Source organism: Oryzias latipes, chromosome 1 (assembly GCF_002234675.1).
Source record: "Oryzias latipes chromosome 1, ASM223467v1".
NCBI classification, from domain to species: Eukaryota; Metazoa; Chordata; class Actinopteri; order Beloniformes; family Adrianichthyidae; genus Oryzias; species Oryzias latipes.
In genome coordinates this window covers 19,018,567-19,037,169 of record NC_019859.2, presented here as the reverse complement: position 1 = coordinate 19,037,169, position 18,603 = coordinate 19,018,567, and the positions used below count along the sequence as shown (strand labels likewise).

General features: G+C 39.6%; 1 protein-coding gene across 2 annotated transcripts in view; it reads left to right on the top strand.

The window, feature by feature from the left end:
* lrba (LPS responsive beige-like anchor protein) overlaps positions 1 to 18,603 on the top strand; it is a 170,940-nt gene that overhangs the window by 118,677 nt on the left and 33,660 nt on the right. For both annotated transcript variants that reach the window (XM_023957676.1, XM_023957677.1), the window contains 7 exons: positions 3,885 to 4,002; positions 4,094 to 4,196; positions 5,216 to 5,331; positions 5,473 to 5,585; positions 10,643 to 10,783; positions 12,565 to 12,684; positions 15,746 to 15,898. In XM_023957676.1, coding sequence (XP_023813444.1) covers positions 3,885 to 4,002; positions 4,094 to 4,196; positions 5,216 to 5,331; positions 5,473 to 5,585; positions 10,643 to 10,783; positions 12,565 to 12,684; positions 15,746 to 15,898 — 864 coding nt within the window. The remainder of the gene's footprint in view (positions 1 to 3,884; positions 4,003 to 4,093; positions 4,197 to 5,215; positions 5,332 to 5,472; positions 5,586 to 10,642; positions 10,784 to 12,564; positions 12,685 to 15,745; positions 15,899 to 18,603) is intronic.

Sequence of the window (18,603 nt, the reverse complement as noted above, 5' to 3'; positions counted from 1 at the left end):
GGTACCAGCCAGTCACACTGTCTTTTGGACTGCATTTCCAAGCACATGACCGACTCTACAATCCCACAATGGAGCGTATTGCATCCTCCACAGGCTCAAGGAAGTCGAGTCACAGGACTTCACTAAGTTACAGTCTCCTGATTCCGGCTCCCCGTGAGCAGAAAACACAGTTTTTGCTGACACAACCTCAAAATAGCTGAATGGCTTTCTCTCTTTGAATGATGGTCCTTGCCGCTTATCTTTTACACATCCTTTATAATTTGTAGTTTTTTTTTTTTTTTTTTTGTAGGTATTTCTCAATCTGAACAGCAAATGTCTCTTAGTTGGCCCCCTTGGGGCTGAAGGAGGCTTTGTGTCAGCGGTGATGAGGATCCTGATTCGTCCAAGGGCACAGGCAGCCAACAGATCCAGCCAGAGGCCCTCGTTAGTGTGTCGGAGCCCTTTTCCTGCTCGTTAGTGCGATGAACTCATTTAGTGATGGGGGTGACGAGGCCTCATTTGGCAGTGAAGCTGGAAGAAGTGGGGAATAGGACATGAATTGGTGGGGAAGAGGTGGCTATGAGTGGGCAGAGAAATCTTACGCTTTTATTTGTAAAATTGTGTCAAATCTATTTGATTATTGGGCTCTGGGTATTGTGCTATGGCAAGAAGCCATAACAAATAAAACAATAGGAAAGTTGCAAATTCATTTCCCCCCCGTATACGTGCAATTTAGTGTTGTTTGCACACGTAGAGATGGGTATTCTGGCAGGATTACAACACATTTTTGAGAAATAAAGAGCAGTAAGCAGCTCCACACGATGCTGTATCCCTTTTTTCTTCTTTTTTTTTTGGACTGAATTCAATCAAGTTTTACTAATAATGCTTGTCCCTTGTTTCTCTTCTGATGTTGATGGATCATCTCTCTTTCTCCCGCTCATTAATTTCATCACCTTATCTCCCACACCACTTCATTTGACCAAAAGGTAATAATAAATCCCTCATCCATTATCCTTTAACTGAGGCAGCCATGCGGAAATACTTAATAACAGGCAACAAATTGAACTTCAATCACCTCTATTTTCTCTCAAGGATGCACAGCGCACTAAACAGCATGCAGATATGCATATGCCATTCATCAAACGCACTTTATGATGCTGCTCAATGAAAAGCTCCACGATTCCGTCATATTTTGCACTTTAATAGTTTTTCCCACATTTAAAGACAAATAAGCTTTGTTGGTAACTGGCAGAGGCTCCTGCGCTTTTCACTGTGGGGCTCTTATCAGCCCAAAAACACACACACTCTCCACCTGCCCGACTGCGCAGCCAGTTGAGAGCCTCATCTATCTTGTACCACTCTCCTGATAGTTGCACCATTGCTCTTTTTACTCTTCTTTAGTCCACTTCACTTTCAATTAAATGTCATCTGTGTCACAATGTTCTTCAGTATGGCTTTTACTTTTGTTGGAGGTGGTGGTGGTGGTGGGAGAAATCCAGTGCTGATGTTTCTTGTGTGTGTGCGCGTGTGGCTGCACAGCATAGCCACAGTCGCCCGGCCCCCTCTTCATATGTCCCTCTTCATTCTGTAGTCTTTTGGGTGTCTGACAAAGACAAATGACAATGTTTCAGAAATGAGCTGGAGCCCCCGCACAAACAGGTTCAGAGGAGGAGAGAAGGAAAAAAAAAATCCACAATCGAGCTCGATTCCCTTTGTTTTCCTTTGAGCTGTGTTCTCTCGCGTGACGCTCCAAAATTGATTTTGGAGACCTGGATCCATGGATGTAGTTCCACTTGATAAAATTTGGCTTCGTACTAAACTCATAATAAATTTGGTGCAGCCTTTATGGCACACACCCCCTACTACCACTTTTTATAACTCATCCAGTATTTTGAACTTCTACAACTGTGATGTAAATCTACTGTAAATCATTGCAGTTACTTCCTTTAGTGCTGTAGGAGTTTTTTCTCTTTTAATTTGCCTGATCGTCATCATCCAAAAAGTGGAGGCAACTTGGACAAGAAAAAAAAATCAAATAATTATCCAGACATGGTCAAAAAAGCCAAAACATCACTATAACAATAGCTTGTCTCTTGTCATTTACAAAGGCGGGGGTTTTGACAAAGATCTTTAAAACGTAGTAGAGTTATTTACAGCAATCCTGGAGATTCATGAGTCCTGGGAATGAAATGACATTCAGCTGCCTCTGTCACTGTCATATCTATCTAGGGAATGAAAAAGAGCAGCTTCATCAGGTCAGCACTGGCCATCTTCCTGACATCCAGTGTGTAACATGTGAGTGTGCACTCACTGGAATAATGCAGCCACTACAGGCCTGGACAGAAAAGATTAGACTTGAAGCATAACTTCTTTCACACCTAAAGAAAAACAAGACTTGTCATCTATTTTCTTGCCTCTATTCAATATTTTATACAGAATTTAAAAATAAATTAAATGCAACAAATTCTGCATTTTTAACAACCCAAAAAAAAATCCACAAACATGGAAATGGGTTCTGGGTTCTCTTTTCTTAAGCTCTGTCATTTCTCTTTTACTTTTGCTTGTTTTTTTGTATTTTATCATGAGGGGCTTATTTAATTATTTTATTACATGTGTGGGGTTTGGATTTATCGTATTCTTGTTTGTTTTTTATGGAAAGCACGTTGAGCTGTCTGTTTGACATGAAAGATGCTTTATAAATAAAATTAAATTGAATTTGAATTTGAAATAAACAGAAAAGATGAGCAGTGATAAATTACATAATGCATCTAAATAATGCTCAATTTCAATGTTTATACTTAAGATCGTTAAAAATGGATTTTACCCAACAACATTTTGTAGCAAATATAGAACGTTATCTTTTTTTCACTTCAGATGTACAATGTTCTTCTTCGTATTGGGGTTGATCGAATCTTTTGTGACTTGTCATGTGAAGCTGCTGGTGCAAAGATAGGAGACCAACGGCTGAGGCCCCAGTTAGCTTCTCCAATCCACTAATCCAGGTTTAATTGAACTCCAGAGACTTTGAAGCCGGTCCATGATGCAGGGAGGCTTTGCTCCTCTGAGAGATGGCGAGGGAGATGCTGTCCTCCGTTAAGGGCCTCAGCTGTTCTGCTTCCCTGTCCCTCTACATTTAATGAGCTTCCCAACTCAACACCAGTCCTTAGTTGCCAACTCACATTTGAAAAATTCAGTTATTAACACCTTCTCTAAATCAAAAAGTGACAGCTTTAAGTGTCCCTTTTAGCCTTCCTTACCATATCATTCCTCGCCTCCTTTCAGCAGGCTGCTTTGCAAATAAAACAGGGTGAAACAAGAGCCTAGTTAACAAAGCAGTGCCAAGTGGGTTAGTAGCGAGGCTTAATGCCGGATTAATAGAAACACAAATCACAAGAGCCTGGCAAAGCATGTGGGTGTGTCAGGCGCCATGACAGGTATCAGAACAAGTCACTCGGAAATCCACCCTGATCAACCCAGACGCAAATATCTTTGAAGGTGGATCCATATGATTTTCAAGTTGTTCCACAGAAGGACTGTTTTAAGTAGAGTTTTAGCTAAACCTAAAGGCTTTCACATTGTCAAATCCATCTAACACGAGGATGGATGATCTTTTAGTGGACTGAACTTCTGTCACTCCTAGCGTAATTGTGCCCATTCAGTTGCTAAATGAATCTCTTTTTCATTGAGCCTGATCAATATAAGACATTAATCGTGCTGCATGGACCGTCATGCTTTCGTTGTGTAAAAAATGATCTAACCTCGCAGTCTCCCTCTGCTCCTCTCTAGCAGTTTTTCTGCTAATCTGTCCTCCATTTGTGTCTCAAGGTTAAACTGCTATTACTCTTCTATTTATTGTTTATTTTTTTATTTTAACCCCTTTCCTTTATTTCTCTCCCGCACCATAGATTTTAGCCTACACAGAGGGGCTTCATGGAAAATGGCTTTTCACAGAGATCCGAGCTGTCTTTTCCAGGCGTTACCTTCTCCAAAACACTGCACTGGAAGTATTCATGGCAAACCGAAGTAAGTTTTACCTTTTTTTTTTTTTAATCATGCACACATTCAATGAGATGTCTTTGGTTGTAACCTGGTGTCTTTGTGCTCTGTTTTGCAGCGGCCGTCCTATTCAACTTTCCAGATGCAGCCACTGTAAAAAAGGTGGTTCACTGCCTTCCTCGTGTTGGAGTGGGCACCAGTTTTGGCCTCCCACAGACCAGGTTAGACCTGCACTTAGTCTGTTTCTGTTTTTTGTTTAGATTTTTTCTTGGGAATTCTTAATTCTGTGCAATATTGTATGGAGGCCATATGGTTCCCCATTATGACAGGAATGAAAATTACAAAAACACAGGGAAAAAAATCCTTTTCAGTACACTGCACTAATTGGAATAAATGGTTTGTGTACTGGGTAAAATATGCAGGCAAAGGCTTTAGTGACAGGTCTGCACCATTTCTGCTCTCTGGTTAATTACTGATCATTTATTACTTTAATGCAATTTGCAATAACTCCGTTGCTTTTTCTGAGGAACAGAGGCAATGCGTTTATAATTTTTTATTGGATTTTAACAGAACTGCATCTTTTTTTATAATTATCCTGTGTTGTTTAGTCCTTGTATACTTGTATTCTTTAAGCCGATGCGGCATAAGTGCATTACAAGTCTATGAAAATAACACTATTTAATTTAATCTATTTTTCTAAAATCTGCAGATGTAAATTTTCGTATAGATGCTTTTCTTTCTTTTACATGCTTTTATTTATACTTTTAAATATGTGTGACATTTAAAAAAAGTAATAGATCCTCAAAAAGCAGTTTTTAATGCACTCAATCGCGTAATGGCTTGATGGGTAATGTGTTCTCTTACATACATGTATTGGAATGTCGTATTTTCACTATTTTTTTTTTAGTGCCTCAGGGACTGTAATCTCGCTTTGACATTGATTAATTCCATCATTTTCTTGTGTTTTAATTGGATGGTGGGTCATTATTTTTGTCCAGCAGCACACGCAGCACTTACTAGGCCATGTGGGCGCACGCATGAACAAAAATATGTATTGTCATCCCAGCCTATTGTACATTAATCTTCCTAATTAGCCATACTGTAAGTTCAGTGGGTTGGTTTTAGTTAATGACGATAGTCTTTGTTCAGCTTCTCTACATTTGCACAGGCCCACAGCCACAGGAAACACTGAAGTCTTTAGTGACCTCCTCAAATGTGTGTTGCTCTTTCCTTTGTGCAGACGCATCTCTTTAGCTACACCGAAGCAGCTCTTTAAGGCCTCAAACATGACTCAGCGCTGGCAGCGCCGTGAGATATCCAACTTCGAGTACCTGATGTTTCTAAACACCATCTCTGGTAAAAACCCCACACACCATCTATCTATCCGTGTGCCATAAAGTCACATGTACACCTGCATTTTAACAGTTAAAGCCAGTTTTTTATGGTTAATCTTGCTTTCATGCATGTTTTTTCCTCATTTCTGTGTTTTCTGGGCAGGTCGCACCTACAATGACCTGAACCAGTACCCAGTTTTCCCCTGGGTCATCACTAACTATGATTCGGAGGAACTTGACCTCACTTTGCCTAGCAACTTCAGAGATCTGTCCAAGGTGAGAACATGGTGCATCTTCTGACTGTTTGTTACCTTGATGGTTGCAGTGAAAGGACGAGGTTTGTTTAAGGATCCCTATTACCTATTATTCTTCCTGGGGTCCCACTTTCTTAAAGCTACAAATACATAAACAAGCAGATATACATGTACATGCACTGTTCACAACAATTTAAACAGAATGTATACAGCAATGGTACAATAACAAATAAAAAAAAAACTAGCAAAATAATAATAATACTCCACAATCAGCCTGATTCAGTCGAGGTCAACTCTGAGTTCAGAGCACGACATCAGCCTTAACAAAACATGAAATCAAAGCCAACAATACCAGTCCAATACTGCTTCCACATTCTTCTTGGGGGAAAATAAACAGTCTTACTCTTTTAGAAAATTAAATTGTATACATTTGTGTAATTAAACATTGTGGTAATGAATTCCATGCCACCATTGCTCTATAACAGACCATTCCCCGACCATGACCAGTCTGACATGCAGGTTGAAGAAATGGACTCTCCCTTGATTGTCGTGTAGCGTGTTGATGTACATCACAGAAGAAACACTTTTTAAAATTATAATATTGTCAACACTTTAGATTAAGACGTGCTTAATTCTGTCTCTCACACATGGCCAGGCCAAATGATGATGCATTTGTTGTAAACGGAGTAGAAATGATCTATTGTTAACTTTTAAAATTTATTTCTCTATTCTACAGTTTTAATTTGCAACTGTTCAAGTCCTCAGTTGATTATGAATGTATTGTTTCTCTGTTGTAACTGGTGATCTATGAAATGTTCCCCACATTACCTAGTTTCTGGGTTATTTACAATTTATACCCATAAATCAAAAGCTGAGTGGAATTATTTTAAGTTTGACCTTTCACAGCACAACAGGAAGTGTGACTGAGTTGGTCGTCTGGCCCCAGGCATCAGACGATGGGGTTTAAAACAAAGAAAGCTGCCCTGAGAGGAACCTGGCATGTCAGTGCATGCAGTCATGCTGATGGGATTGCGTAAAAGATTCTCTCCCAAATGACATAAAAAAAGAAGCTGAAAATACTATCCCTAGTTCTTCTCCCTGAATGGAAGAGTCCAGTTGAGGGGGGGGGGGGGGGGTGAATTAGTTCTGTAGCAAGAAGATTGAGCATGTGTCTGTGGGTCAGAGATGTAGTGGAGAAAATGCTCTTGTTTTTTATCCTTCACATATTTTTTCAGCTATGCTGTTTTCTGTGCTGAAGTAGCGTTAAAGAACCTCTCAGATGAAAATCCTGCTTTTAGCATGTTGTGGCATTTTTTTTCATGATGGAGGACAAAGATAAAGAAAATTTGGCTTAAAATTGCATTTCTAACAATTTATTTTTCGAAATTCTTGTAAATCGGGAGCAGACAAAAAAAGATGGTATTTGTAACCTAGAAAATATGCTAGACAGGCCACACGCTCCCTACTCTTCCCAATTCTGATTCATCCACTTGCAGACAGATAGCTCCGTGTAAGTCTTTGTTTTCCTCGTCTGAGCTGGTATCTGGTTCAGAACTGCACAGCTGGATAGCTCCAGCATTGCCCGCCATTCTTCTTTCACCGGTAATGTTAGTCTCGGGGTGTGAGGGGCTGTAAGCTAGCAGAAGAGGATGTTAACAGATGGGTGACAGGAAGTGGGGGTGGGGTTGCCCTGCACCAACATTTCCACCCACAACTAAAAGTGGGACTTTAAATACTCCATCTTTACCTCATTTGTGGAAGACGAGAAGATCTAAAAACTTTAATTTTGTTGCTTTGACTTTCAGTTTGCTGTTGTGCACCTCTGTTCCTCTGTCATCCTGTAGTTTTGCTCAGTATTTAACCTTCCATTCTTTTTCCATGTCTGCCCATTTACATGACTTCGTTGGTTGAACAGTGGCATTTGCACTTATCCCTCTAACATAAAAACTCGCCGAAAACGACTGTCCTGTAGCTTTATATCAGTATTCAACATCCCTCCTCTTAAGTTTGCAGTATTGTGAGGTGACAGCTCAGCCTCTGTGCTTGTTCAGACCTCACCCCCCAAAAACTCAGTGACTGAATGTTATTGGGTTAAAAGGAGCTGGAGAGACATCCATAAAAGAACAATGTTAGTTGTCTGTTCTGTCAGTGTTACTTCACAAGCAGGAGGACTGCAGAGAAAAAAGATGGGATGGAGGGGGGGGGGGGGGGGGGGTGGCCAATCTTTATTACATCAGTTTTCTTCGTGTTGTTGAGACGTGTGAAATCAGGCTACGACTGCTGGACCGTGTTAAACTGCAGTGTCTGGAAAAGGGCAAACAGCGCTGTGCAGCCTCCCAAATCACACACACACACACTCCACCATTTTGCACCACAATCATTTGTGTGTCATACTTTTATTATTTTTACCAACGTATTGCTTTGTGACCTTCAGTGGTTATTTTTTTTTATTGCAGGTGTGTCAAGCCGTTGCTTCCCTTTCTTGTAGTTTTAGCTTCTTCCTCCTCTCTTTCACCCCCCCCTTTCCTTGAGTGTGTCACATCGGTGGTTGTCTTTTGTAGAAACAGGTCATCTGTGAAGCTTACAGTGACATTGAGGAGCCCAAAGTGATGTGAATGCGTGTCTGTGTCGCACACTGTCATCATAGCCGACACGGCAAAGGCCACACAGGATTTATGTCTCGTACTACCAGAGCCAGTGTGACCTCAGGGACTTTCTTATCATAAACTCTAACCTCAGCCTGACATCAAACGCCGACCCCCGAGATAACGTTGTAGTCACGATAAGCTAAGAGTTGTTCCTCTTCAGCGCGTCTTCTTTTTTCACTATTTTTATTTCCACATATTCATATATTTTGATTCTGGTGTCATTTTTTATATACAAAAAAACTGTAAAAACTATTGGGGCTAATAAAAAAAAAAAATTATAAATAAGTAGGGATGTTCCCCCATAGCCTTACTGTACGAGTCTGTCCATTTCCTGTTGCTGTTCTGCTTTTAATGAAGCTTAACTCACCATTAAACCAATTGTTTATCTGCTTTGTCGTCCATATTTACACAGCAGCAGCACTGGTCAGGACTTATTGAGCGCCCTCTGTACCTCTTGTGCGATAACTACTCACAGCCAGATCAGCTAATAGTGTATTGATCTCGCCATACGCACACCATATGTGTATCCCCCAGGCCCTCTGCTGCATTTTCAGTGTTTAAAGAGGACATTATACATAAACACTGCTCAAAACGATTTATGGCATACAGTCACTCCAAAACGTTTTGAAACCAGTTTATAGGAGAAGTGATACTTTGTTTTGTTTTTTAAATGGCCACATTCTTTAAATTTGTCACATTTTTTCTGGAATCTTAGTAAACTAACAAATATTAATCAAATTAGTAATGTTGATTTAAACTAATAGTGTAAAAACACTGTTCAGTGAGATGGTGTCAGGTCCAAATCTAGACTTTGTTACAATGAAGGAGTGCTTTTAAATAAATGACCAAGCATGATACATGCAGTATAGTAATGCTGCAAATTTTGTGACTGAGTAGTATCCTCATCTCCCTCCTGATGAAGAACTGATTAACTCTCTCCCAGCATTCCCTTTCAGATGTTTACCTCTCTGCAACAGCGGTGCAATTTTGTTCTACGGCTTACTCTTTAGTCTAATTAAAACTACGGGATCGGTTCATTTGTCTCAGCTCTCATCAGAGCGCTTTTGTGCGCCCGCCGCATATTAAGCCAATCTGCGGTGGAGCGGCAGCAGGCGGTCCATCAGCACACCTCTCTGATGTACAGCGCTGTCACTGCTGCTCTGTTGTAGCTACTGTAAGCCAAGAGCGTCAGCCTCATGGTAATTTACAGCAGTAAACAATGTCGGGATGGAGCAAACCAAACGGCCCCCACATGCACTCGCACACAATTCTCCCCCTCGCTCTGTCACTGTGGCACTTTCAGTCTTTTTTTTTTATTTTATACGCCTCCTCTCCCTTTTCTTTTTTTAATGAGCCGACTGTTATTAGGGCTATAAATCAGAGCAATGGGGGTGATGTATAATTCACTGTGTGTACTCACCCACCCCTGTGGCCCTGAGGAAGTCCACAGTGTATCATTGTCAACATCGAGCTGCTCCGTGTAGCCTCGCTTCACAAATGCGCACATACTCAGCAGACGGTTTGGAAAATAAGCAAAAATATCAATAAACACCCCCAAAAAGCGCAAAAAAAATCTTAGAGTCCTTCCTGCCTAGAAGCATGCCCTATTTCACACACAGGAATCGTAGCAGGAACCCAGATCAATATCAAAGCCTTGCAGTGGATCTGTCTTGTTGTGATGGGTACCGCATGACATGAAAGAGATCCAACGGATCCACACCCTGCAAGGCTCTCATACTCAAAAGCACATCATTCCATTAGTATTGATTTTTTTGTGTGTGTGCTAGTGTTTGTTAGAAAGAGAAGGTTACTCCGGGTGGGGGAATAAGGCACATTCAGCAAAGGACTAATAAAAATTGAACCAGCCTCAAGTACATTCTATAAATGAGCATTTAAATAATAGCTGGGCATAAGGTTATTGGGTTTTTTTTTCAGAGAAAGATGGAACCTTAATGCAGCTAAACAGTTTTTTGAAACTACAAATAGGTTAGCTTCCAGTGTATTAGTTACAGGTTCATAAAAGCAAAAATTAAAGGCGCCCCAATCTTTGGTATTGATAGTCCTTGTAGGCGCTCTTTCATTGGAGGACATTAGTTTCCTCTGACAGACTGCAGCTGCAGGGGCTCGCTATCACAGCCTGTAAAAAGCACTCTGAGGGAAAGGATTGATCTCTGACTGAAGAGAAACATCATCTAATATTCATTTGAAATTGCACAGCGGTTACCAGCTTCATTTCCCGTGCAACTGTTGTACGGCAAGGAGTGGCTCCTTAATGTATTCCGTACAGCGGGCTTGTTTTACCTTTGCTTTCACATCATGTTTTCATGCTTTCTAATGAAACTGTGCTCAAGGGAAATTTGTGGCTCTTTTTTATTTTATTGTTATTTCTTTGCATATTTTAATAAGTGCCTTCCTTCATATTATCTTATAGCCAATTGGAGCGCTGAACCCCAAGAGGGCAGCATTCTTCTCAGACCGCTACGAGTCATGGGAGGATGATCAGGTGCCCAAATTCCACTATGGGACACACTACTCCACCTCCAGCTTCACCTTGATGTGGCTGCTCCGCATCGTAAGTGCAAGAAATGCAATTATGTTTTTATTTATTGATATATATTTGTTGATATATCAATATATATATAAAAAATCATTGACATATTTAAAAATTTGAATTTCTCTTACATCTGCTGTTAAAAAAGCAACTATTTACGCCAAAGAAATATTTTTTAATTTCATGAATATCAGAAGTTATTAATCGATTTTGATCAAGTGTTTTGATGTTTCGTTTTTTTTTTTTACTGAATTTGAATTAAGTTATTTCAGGTTTATGCTATTATAGTAAAATGTTGCATCTAAATGTTTTTTCAAGTTCTTTTTCATCATTCAAAAAATATACAAAAGCTTAAAAAAAAAATCAATGAATTGATCAATAAATCAACAAGCACATTGTATAGAATGCTTTGATTTCTTTTTGAAGGACTCCTTCATTGTATGTTTTGCACTTAGCTTCTCTCTTTTGGTACCTTTGTTAAATGGATGCCATCAATCTTTTTCTACTGCTCTCAGGGGAGAAGGAGGTTACTAAGTTTCTCCAACATGCACTTTTCTGTTGTATTTGCCTCCGAAGCTCACCGTCTGACTCCCAGCAGAGCCACCTCATTGATCCTGCACATCATTAGCCGGCTTATTCTAAACCTACTTTAGCAGTAGCTCTCACTTGTGACACCCATTTAAAGATCAGACCCTGGAATGGAGGGTAGATGGTAAACTACTGGTGCTGCATAAATGGCTTTGACTGAATCTGTAAATGTTTTTATTTAACTGTGTTTTGACAGTTTATGTACTAACTTGAAATGAATGAGGCTATGGTTTCATGCAGAGTAAGTTTCATTTTCTACTCAGATTTTATTGATTGATTTCTGAGAAGATTATTTGCGATTGAACAAGTATTAGGACAAAGTGTATTGACTGACAAAGCTGTAAAAGAATAATTATTTTACTTTTATAGTGTTGGATTGGCTGATTAACAGTTTAAAACTCGTGTATAAGTCAGGGGTCTGCAACCTGAGGCCCTGGAGCAACAAGAGGCTCTTTTACCCCTCTATTGGTGCTCTTTAGCCAAAGAAAAATACTATGTGTCTAATTTTAAAAAGGACTGTATTTTTTGGACATTAAGCAAAACAAAACAGTCGGATTAGTCAATCTTTCACATTTGTACTTTCTCTTTCACAAGCAGTTGAAGCACAGCACGCATCACTCCACCAGTTATGCCTCACTACAGTAGCCATAACTCTCCGATCCATCAAGCGGTGCAGCCTCCTGATCAAAGTTGTACTAAAACAATTTTTGAGCTCTATCTACCAGAAAAAACATGTTTCAGCGCAATTCATACATGTGGTGTACAGGATAACAAGGTTAACTGTCTGTTTTTGAAAATAATCAAATGACTTTTAGTTCACCTTTCAAAAATACAGCAGTGAACTCTGATTTAATTTTGGTTAGTTAGGTTTACAAATGTATGGCTAAGAGGCCATCAAATGTTATAAAGGTGGGGTTCAGTGTCTTGCCCAAGGACACTTCAACTCATGGCCAGGCAATCGAACCTGCAATATTCCGATCAGAGTGCTGACCGCCCTACCACAGCCGCCCAGTAGTAACAATAACATAAATATAAAACAGTGCCGTATTTTTCTGAAGGGTGACGTTGGACTCCCACTGGGCTGGTCAGTGGGAATTACACCTAAATGGCTTTTTAAGTGTTGAAAGTTGCAGACCCTTTGGTATAAGGAGTAAGTAACCAGTTGTACAGCAATCACAGTGATTTCTCACCTTGGGTTACTTTTTTCTATACAGGAGCCGTTCACCACATTTTTCCTCAACTTCCAAGGAGGAAAGTTTGACCATGCTGATCGCACCTTCTCATCAGTGTCCAGGGCATGGAGGAACTGCCAAAGAGACACGTCTGACGTGAAGGTACCGTCCCTCCCGTGCAAGCTTATGCTTTCAAAAAAAAAAAAAAAAACTTTAAAAAAAGAAAATCCCCTGAACACCGCAGAAGGGTAAATCTCCATTCAGCATTCTTAAAGAAGAAGAAAAGGTTTGCAAGGAGAAATCTTCCGTCACTACCAATCACTGTCTCCATGCAGTGAAAGCTTCCTGGTCTTCTGATCAAAGAGTTGCTCTAATCCTCATCTGTCTCAACAGTCTGTCTCAGATTCATCCAGCTATAACATGCACTTGAATCCGGGCCCATTGGGCCCCCAAACTGCGCTGAGCATTTTTGGTTTTCCCCCTCAACAGCACAGGTCATTCCCATACCGAGGCCCTTCAGCCTTCTTTAACTGTTCTTCTTAAACATTTACAACTACAGTCAGACATTCGCCGTCAGAGCTGGCTTTCGCTTGCTCTCCTGGCACCGGGTCACTGGATGGGTGAGCAGCAGTGGCGTTTGGGGCTTTGACGCTTGATTGCATTTGCCCCACCCCCTCCCTCCCCCCTTCATGTCTCACAGATAAAACATATGGATTGTGTTATTGTGTAGCTGGCCAATGCTTGATTGCGAAAGGCCAACAACAGCCCTCGTTTGCTCCTTCAGTCTAGACCTGTCAATGTGGATCAAACTGTGAGGGCTCAACGGCAGATCAAAACAAAGGGGGGAAATCTGGACCACATCAGTTTGTGTAGTTGTTCAGGTGGAATTTTTCACAGTTTTGAATAAAAGTCTGTGGACTTTATCCACATGGGTGCACACATTTATCTTTAGGGCAATAGGAGAATTAGGGGTGAGATGTATCAATTTGGTATGCTAAGTACACCATTTAGTTTTAGTATTGGGGCCATTGTCGGAAAACCTCTGTCCCTGCCAGAAGGCAAAAAGCCGCTGTGTTTTCATACGCCACTGGTAAAGCAAGGGTGATAATAGGTTACAACACCCAGTTTCAATGTGTCTCTAGCCTGGGTGACGCTAGTGTGACCTCTCTTTGCCAATCCTCTGACCTCTCCCCTTGGCCTAAAGGCATCAGAATGGGAGAAGAGGAGAAGAGGGGTTAGATGTTGCAACAGTGGAAGTGTAGCAGGAGAGCCCAGGGGCCGAAGCCCCCCTCCAGTGACCCATGACAGGACAGGATTGGGGATCAGAGGGTCTGGCCTCTGACCAAGCTGGAGCAAAGGGGCCACTGCACATAATAGTCCATGCTAGGCGGGCTTGAGTGCTGGTGAGGGAGGCCCTGCAAAGTGTCGCATGCATGTGTGTGTGTTTGTGTGCGTGCGCATGCATGAGTCAGGGTAACTCCAGCTAACTCCAGCTCAGATTTACAGCAGGCTGAAGCCAGTGAACCCAAGTGAGCAGGAGGCCTCGTTAAGAAGTTGACCTGTAGATTAGGTCAAGTTTTGTTGAGTGAAGAGCTTTCAGAAGTAAGGAAGAGCAGTGTTGTTTTTCAACCGTGTGTTACTATGGTTATTTAGTCGGACGCGATTATTCTGCGGAATTGTTATCCAGCTAATTTCTTTTTACGGACATTTTAGTTTAGAGTTTTTAGAGTTGCAAACTGAATATTTTCATGTCGTCTATGAAAACATTATTGGTTTGCTTTTGGTCACTAAATGTCTATTTGAATAAAACCCAGAAGATACCTAAACATCTTTGGGATTTAAAGACCCACTCCAATGAAACATGTGCTTTTGGTGTTTTTAACATGTTCTCTTGTGCCATTTTTCTCATGATAGAGGGCATAAATATAAATAAAATTAAGCTTAAAGTTGTGTTTTGAAGTATTTCTTTATTCAAGTCATTGTGAATCAAGAGCAAAGTCAAAGTGCTAAAATTAACGACACTCAAGCTCCCTGCTCCGCTCCATTCTGATGGATCCACTTGCAGACAAATGGATCCATAATGGCTTTGTTTTCCTCCTCTGAGCTGGCATCTGCGACAGAACTGCACTGCTGGATAGCTCTGATTTAGCCATTTTTGTTACACCGGTAATGTTAGGTTGAGGATGTGATAGGGATGGGGTAGACTTACTTCGCGCCAACAGTCCCGCCCACAACTCAGAGATAAATACTTGATGAACTCCTGCTGCTCTGCAGAAACTATGTCCTAGAAAGTAACACTTTTTTGTTGGCTAAAAACAGCATTATCATAATTAACAGAGCACTTGGAACGCTTTTACAATCAAGCCAAAGATGATCAAAGTGGGACTTTAACTCCACCTTGTGACAGGTCCCCCTTCTTTTTAATGTTGGATGTTTTGATGTTTATTGCCCCAGTGCGGCGTAAGAAAATCTACCAGTTTTAGTGGTGTAACACTCAGGCAGAAGGTTAGTGTTAAAATGAACATCAACAAAATATAATTCCCTTATAACATCCATGCAGCCAAGAAATGAACCATCACATCTTCTGATTGTCTTTGTACTTTGAGACCACAGCTGAAGTCTAAAAGGCAGCACTGATTTTTATTTGCATGTTTTGAAGCTCAAACCCAATCTTCATGTTTATACTCACTGTGGCAAGTTCTGCTTTGTTAAGAATGACGAACGGCCAAACATATAAAGTTACATGTCTTGTCAGGGGAGGTTTTTTTTAACTTTCCTGTGCTGGAGTTTAAAATAATCTGTGTTGTTTGTGACAGCCCAATAAAATTGTCATAAGTTAAACATTTTTGGCTAACTTTTTCTTTTTGGGAATGTTGTGGAAGTAAAGGGGGGAAATCCAAGATGAACTGTTCTGCATTTATTCTGTGTCTAATTCGAAGAATTTAAACATATCAGAATTTTGAAAGGGCTCCACTGACATGCCAACATGGGATTTTCATGTCTCAAAGAGTGGTAAGAATCAGATAAACATTGAAAATTGTATTTTCTTTTTGTTTTAAATAAATGTTTTAGTATGCAAGGTAGTGTTTTTATACCAACTAATCTAGTATGTCAGAGCTCTAGCTCCAAACACTCATTATTTGTACATTCCTTCATTTTTCTTATTGTGAATTTTGCAGACGTGTAACTACATTTATGTGTCTGTTTATTCTGTCTGATTTAGGAGCTGATTCCAGAGTTCTACTATCTCCCTGAGATGTTTGTCAACAGCAACAATTACAATCTGGGAGTGATGGAGGATGGCACTGTCGTCTCCAACGTAGTTCTTCCGCCTTGGGCCAAAAGTCCAGAGGAGTTTGTGCGCATTAATAGACTGGTAAGACAAAAATCTAAAATCTCTATTCTAAAACTAAAGTCCCCTTCTTCTCCACAATCCTTTATATATTGGGGAACATATGAGGTGGTTTAGATGCAAATATGTTAAATTGTGTGTCTAGTAGTTATTTATATTACAAATCTTACTCAAAAATAATGTAGAAGAATAGAAAGCTACCCAAGAAACAATACTTTGTATTTATTTGGCTTGTTACTTCATCATGGGTCTCTGGTCTGGTGGGAAGTCTACAAATATAATCTCCTTATCTAATATAATATAATCTCTAATATAAATATAATCTAGTCCAGCTAACTTCCCTTATTGCACACACTTTTGTTCAAAGGTATTTTTAATTTTATGCATTTTATAGTTTATCTTATGATGCATCAATTTTAATTCATACAGTATTTATTTACATGTTTTCAACAAATTGGATCTGAATTCAGAACAATTCCTATACTATTAAAGTGACTAATATTGGCAGAGTGATGGACAAAGAGATTCGTGGGTTTCCAATGGCTAAAAAATAAATATTTTTGTCCAACATGGTAATGGGATCAGGAACATCCTTGTGAAGCTTTTCTTCTGCCTATGGGATATCCAGCCAAGTAGTTTTGTGGCTTGGTTAGATGCATCCTTACAAACCTAAAACATTTCCCCTTGTTTTTTTTTTCTTTAAGAAAGAAATAAAATAAAAAGCTGAAGCAACCCTTACAAAAAAATGCTTTGTCATCCTTGTAAAAAGGACTGTGATCAAGTGAAGTTGTGGATGTACCCTTTAATAAAATGTTATGTAATCAGAGTTTTTGCATGTCCACCTCTAGGGAGGCTGGTAGCCCTCCTGTAGGTTTTCCACTTGTGAGCAGTTTTTGTCACTGTGGAATCATGGACACTCCAACTGAGAGACAGTTATGAAAAATCTCTGTTTTTTTTTTGTTTTTTTTTACATAGAATTCTTACTAAAAGATTATGAATGCTGCAGAAACTGCCAAAGAGAAAATGTTTATAGATGATCACTTTTTTAATAAGAAATGTAGATATTTTTTTTATTTTGTACAGTTTTATTAAAACACTCACGGCCAAAAAATGTCCGTCACCGATCTGTAATCATCAAAAACCCTTCTGAAATGTTTCTAATGCTTTGTAAAACAATTATGAAAGAACACTACAATATTGCTCAACATAGTTTTTGATTCAGAGCAATAGCAGTAGCATACTTTATAACACATTTTAGGAGTGTCTCTTTGTCTCGCTGTGCCTCAAAACCAGGAGTCCTTACTTCCTCCTTCATCGGTTAAGTGTGAGGGGGCATCTTCTTCCAGAAGAGGACGGTTTCATTCATAATAAGAACCTGCTCTAGATTATAATTATTTCCCGTGATTATCTTCCTCAGCGTTTCAGGATGGATTCACAAGGATTCTGATGTCTGTTCTTTTCAAGCTTAGCTGACTAAGCTAATTCAAACGGACAGTGTTATTTCCTGACCGTCTCAGTTCTTCCTGTTAACCGAGTCTCCCTCTCCTCCAGCCTCCCCTAACGTTCCTATCTAACAAACGATCTATGTGCGCTGCAGTGCTCACACACATCTGTTGCATGCTGATGGGACTGCAGCTGGGTGTCTATGCACAGATATGATGCAATATCCACTTTAAGATCTCTCCTCCCTGCCTGCATGTGCTCAAAGTGAAATATATAGAGCATCTTAGGCTGTTTTTTTTGTTTTTTTACGGTGACTCCTTAATTAAATTATCTTCTCTTAAAGGTCAAAAAGCCAGTGATGGCCATCATTTCTGTCATATCCTGGTTAAATTGCTTGTGCTTTGTACTGTAGGGTCTTTTATCTACAGGAGTTGATTATTTTATTCATTCTAGTGACTCTTAGAGGACATATTGGGCTTCACAGTGCACATTTTTAAAGAAACCATAGGTGTAGGAACATGCAAATAAAAGTGCCCTCAAATTTTTAAAGGGCGGCTTTCTTATTAACTTTTGAGTAATGGCACATGCAGTTAAATGTGTGATGTGCGCCCACAGTAGTAATGAGCACTGATGAGACTGGATGTGCTCTGTGACCTGCTTATTCTTATAGTGGGGTCTGCTAAACAGACTGCTGATATGAGCAGGCCTTCGTCATTAATCAAACACTCTCCTTTCTCCTTAGCTGTCAGTTTGAGCTGGAAATTTTTGGGTGATGCATTCAAAGCAAGCTTTTTTTCAAGCTGAAGAACTGTTTATTTAAAGGAAATTTAAATGGGTTGGGGGATGTTTTTATGCGACTGTAACTGACTTTATGTGACAAAGCTTTGAAAAAGGCTAACCCCTGCAGATTTTTTTTTAACCTACAAACCGTATTTCTTTCATATTTATTTAAAACAAAAGAATATTTGGAGCCAACATTAGTTTATAACATTATATTTTAGGTAGATTCTTTTTTCATTGTCACCACATCTGTCATAATTGCAATATTTTCGTTGGGAATTGTTTTGTTTAATATTGACCTTTGCATTAATTTTTGAACTCTTATTTTGTAAAAAGCATTTTTTTTTTCTTTTTTTTATTTTGTAGTTTTTGTATATTTTCAGTTTCTGAAATATAATATATATAAACAAAATCACAGACTTAAAAAACCTTCAAAATACTACTGATGAAAAGTGTCTTTCCATCTTGATTTCAAAATAAAACATCAGTTTAGTATTTGGGGAAAG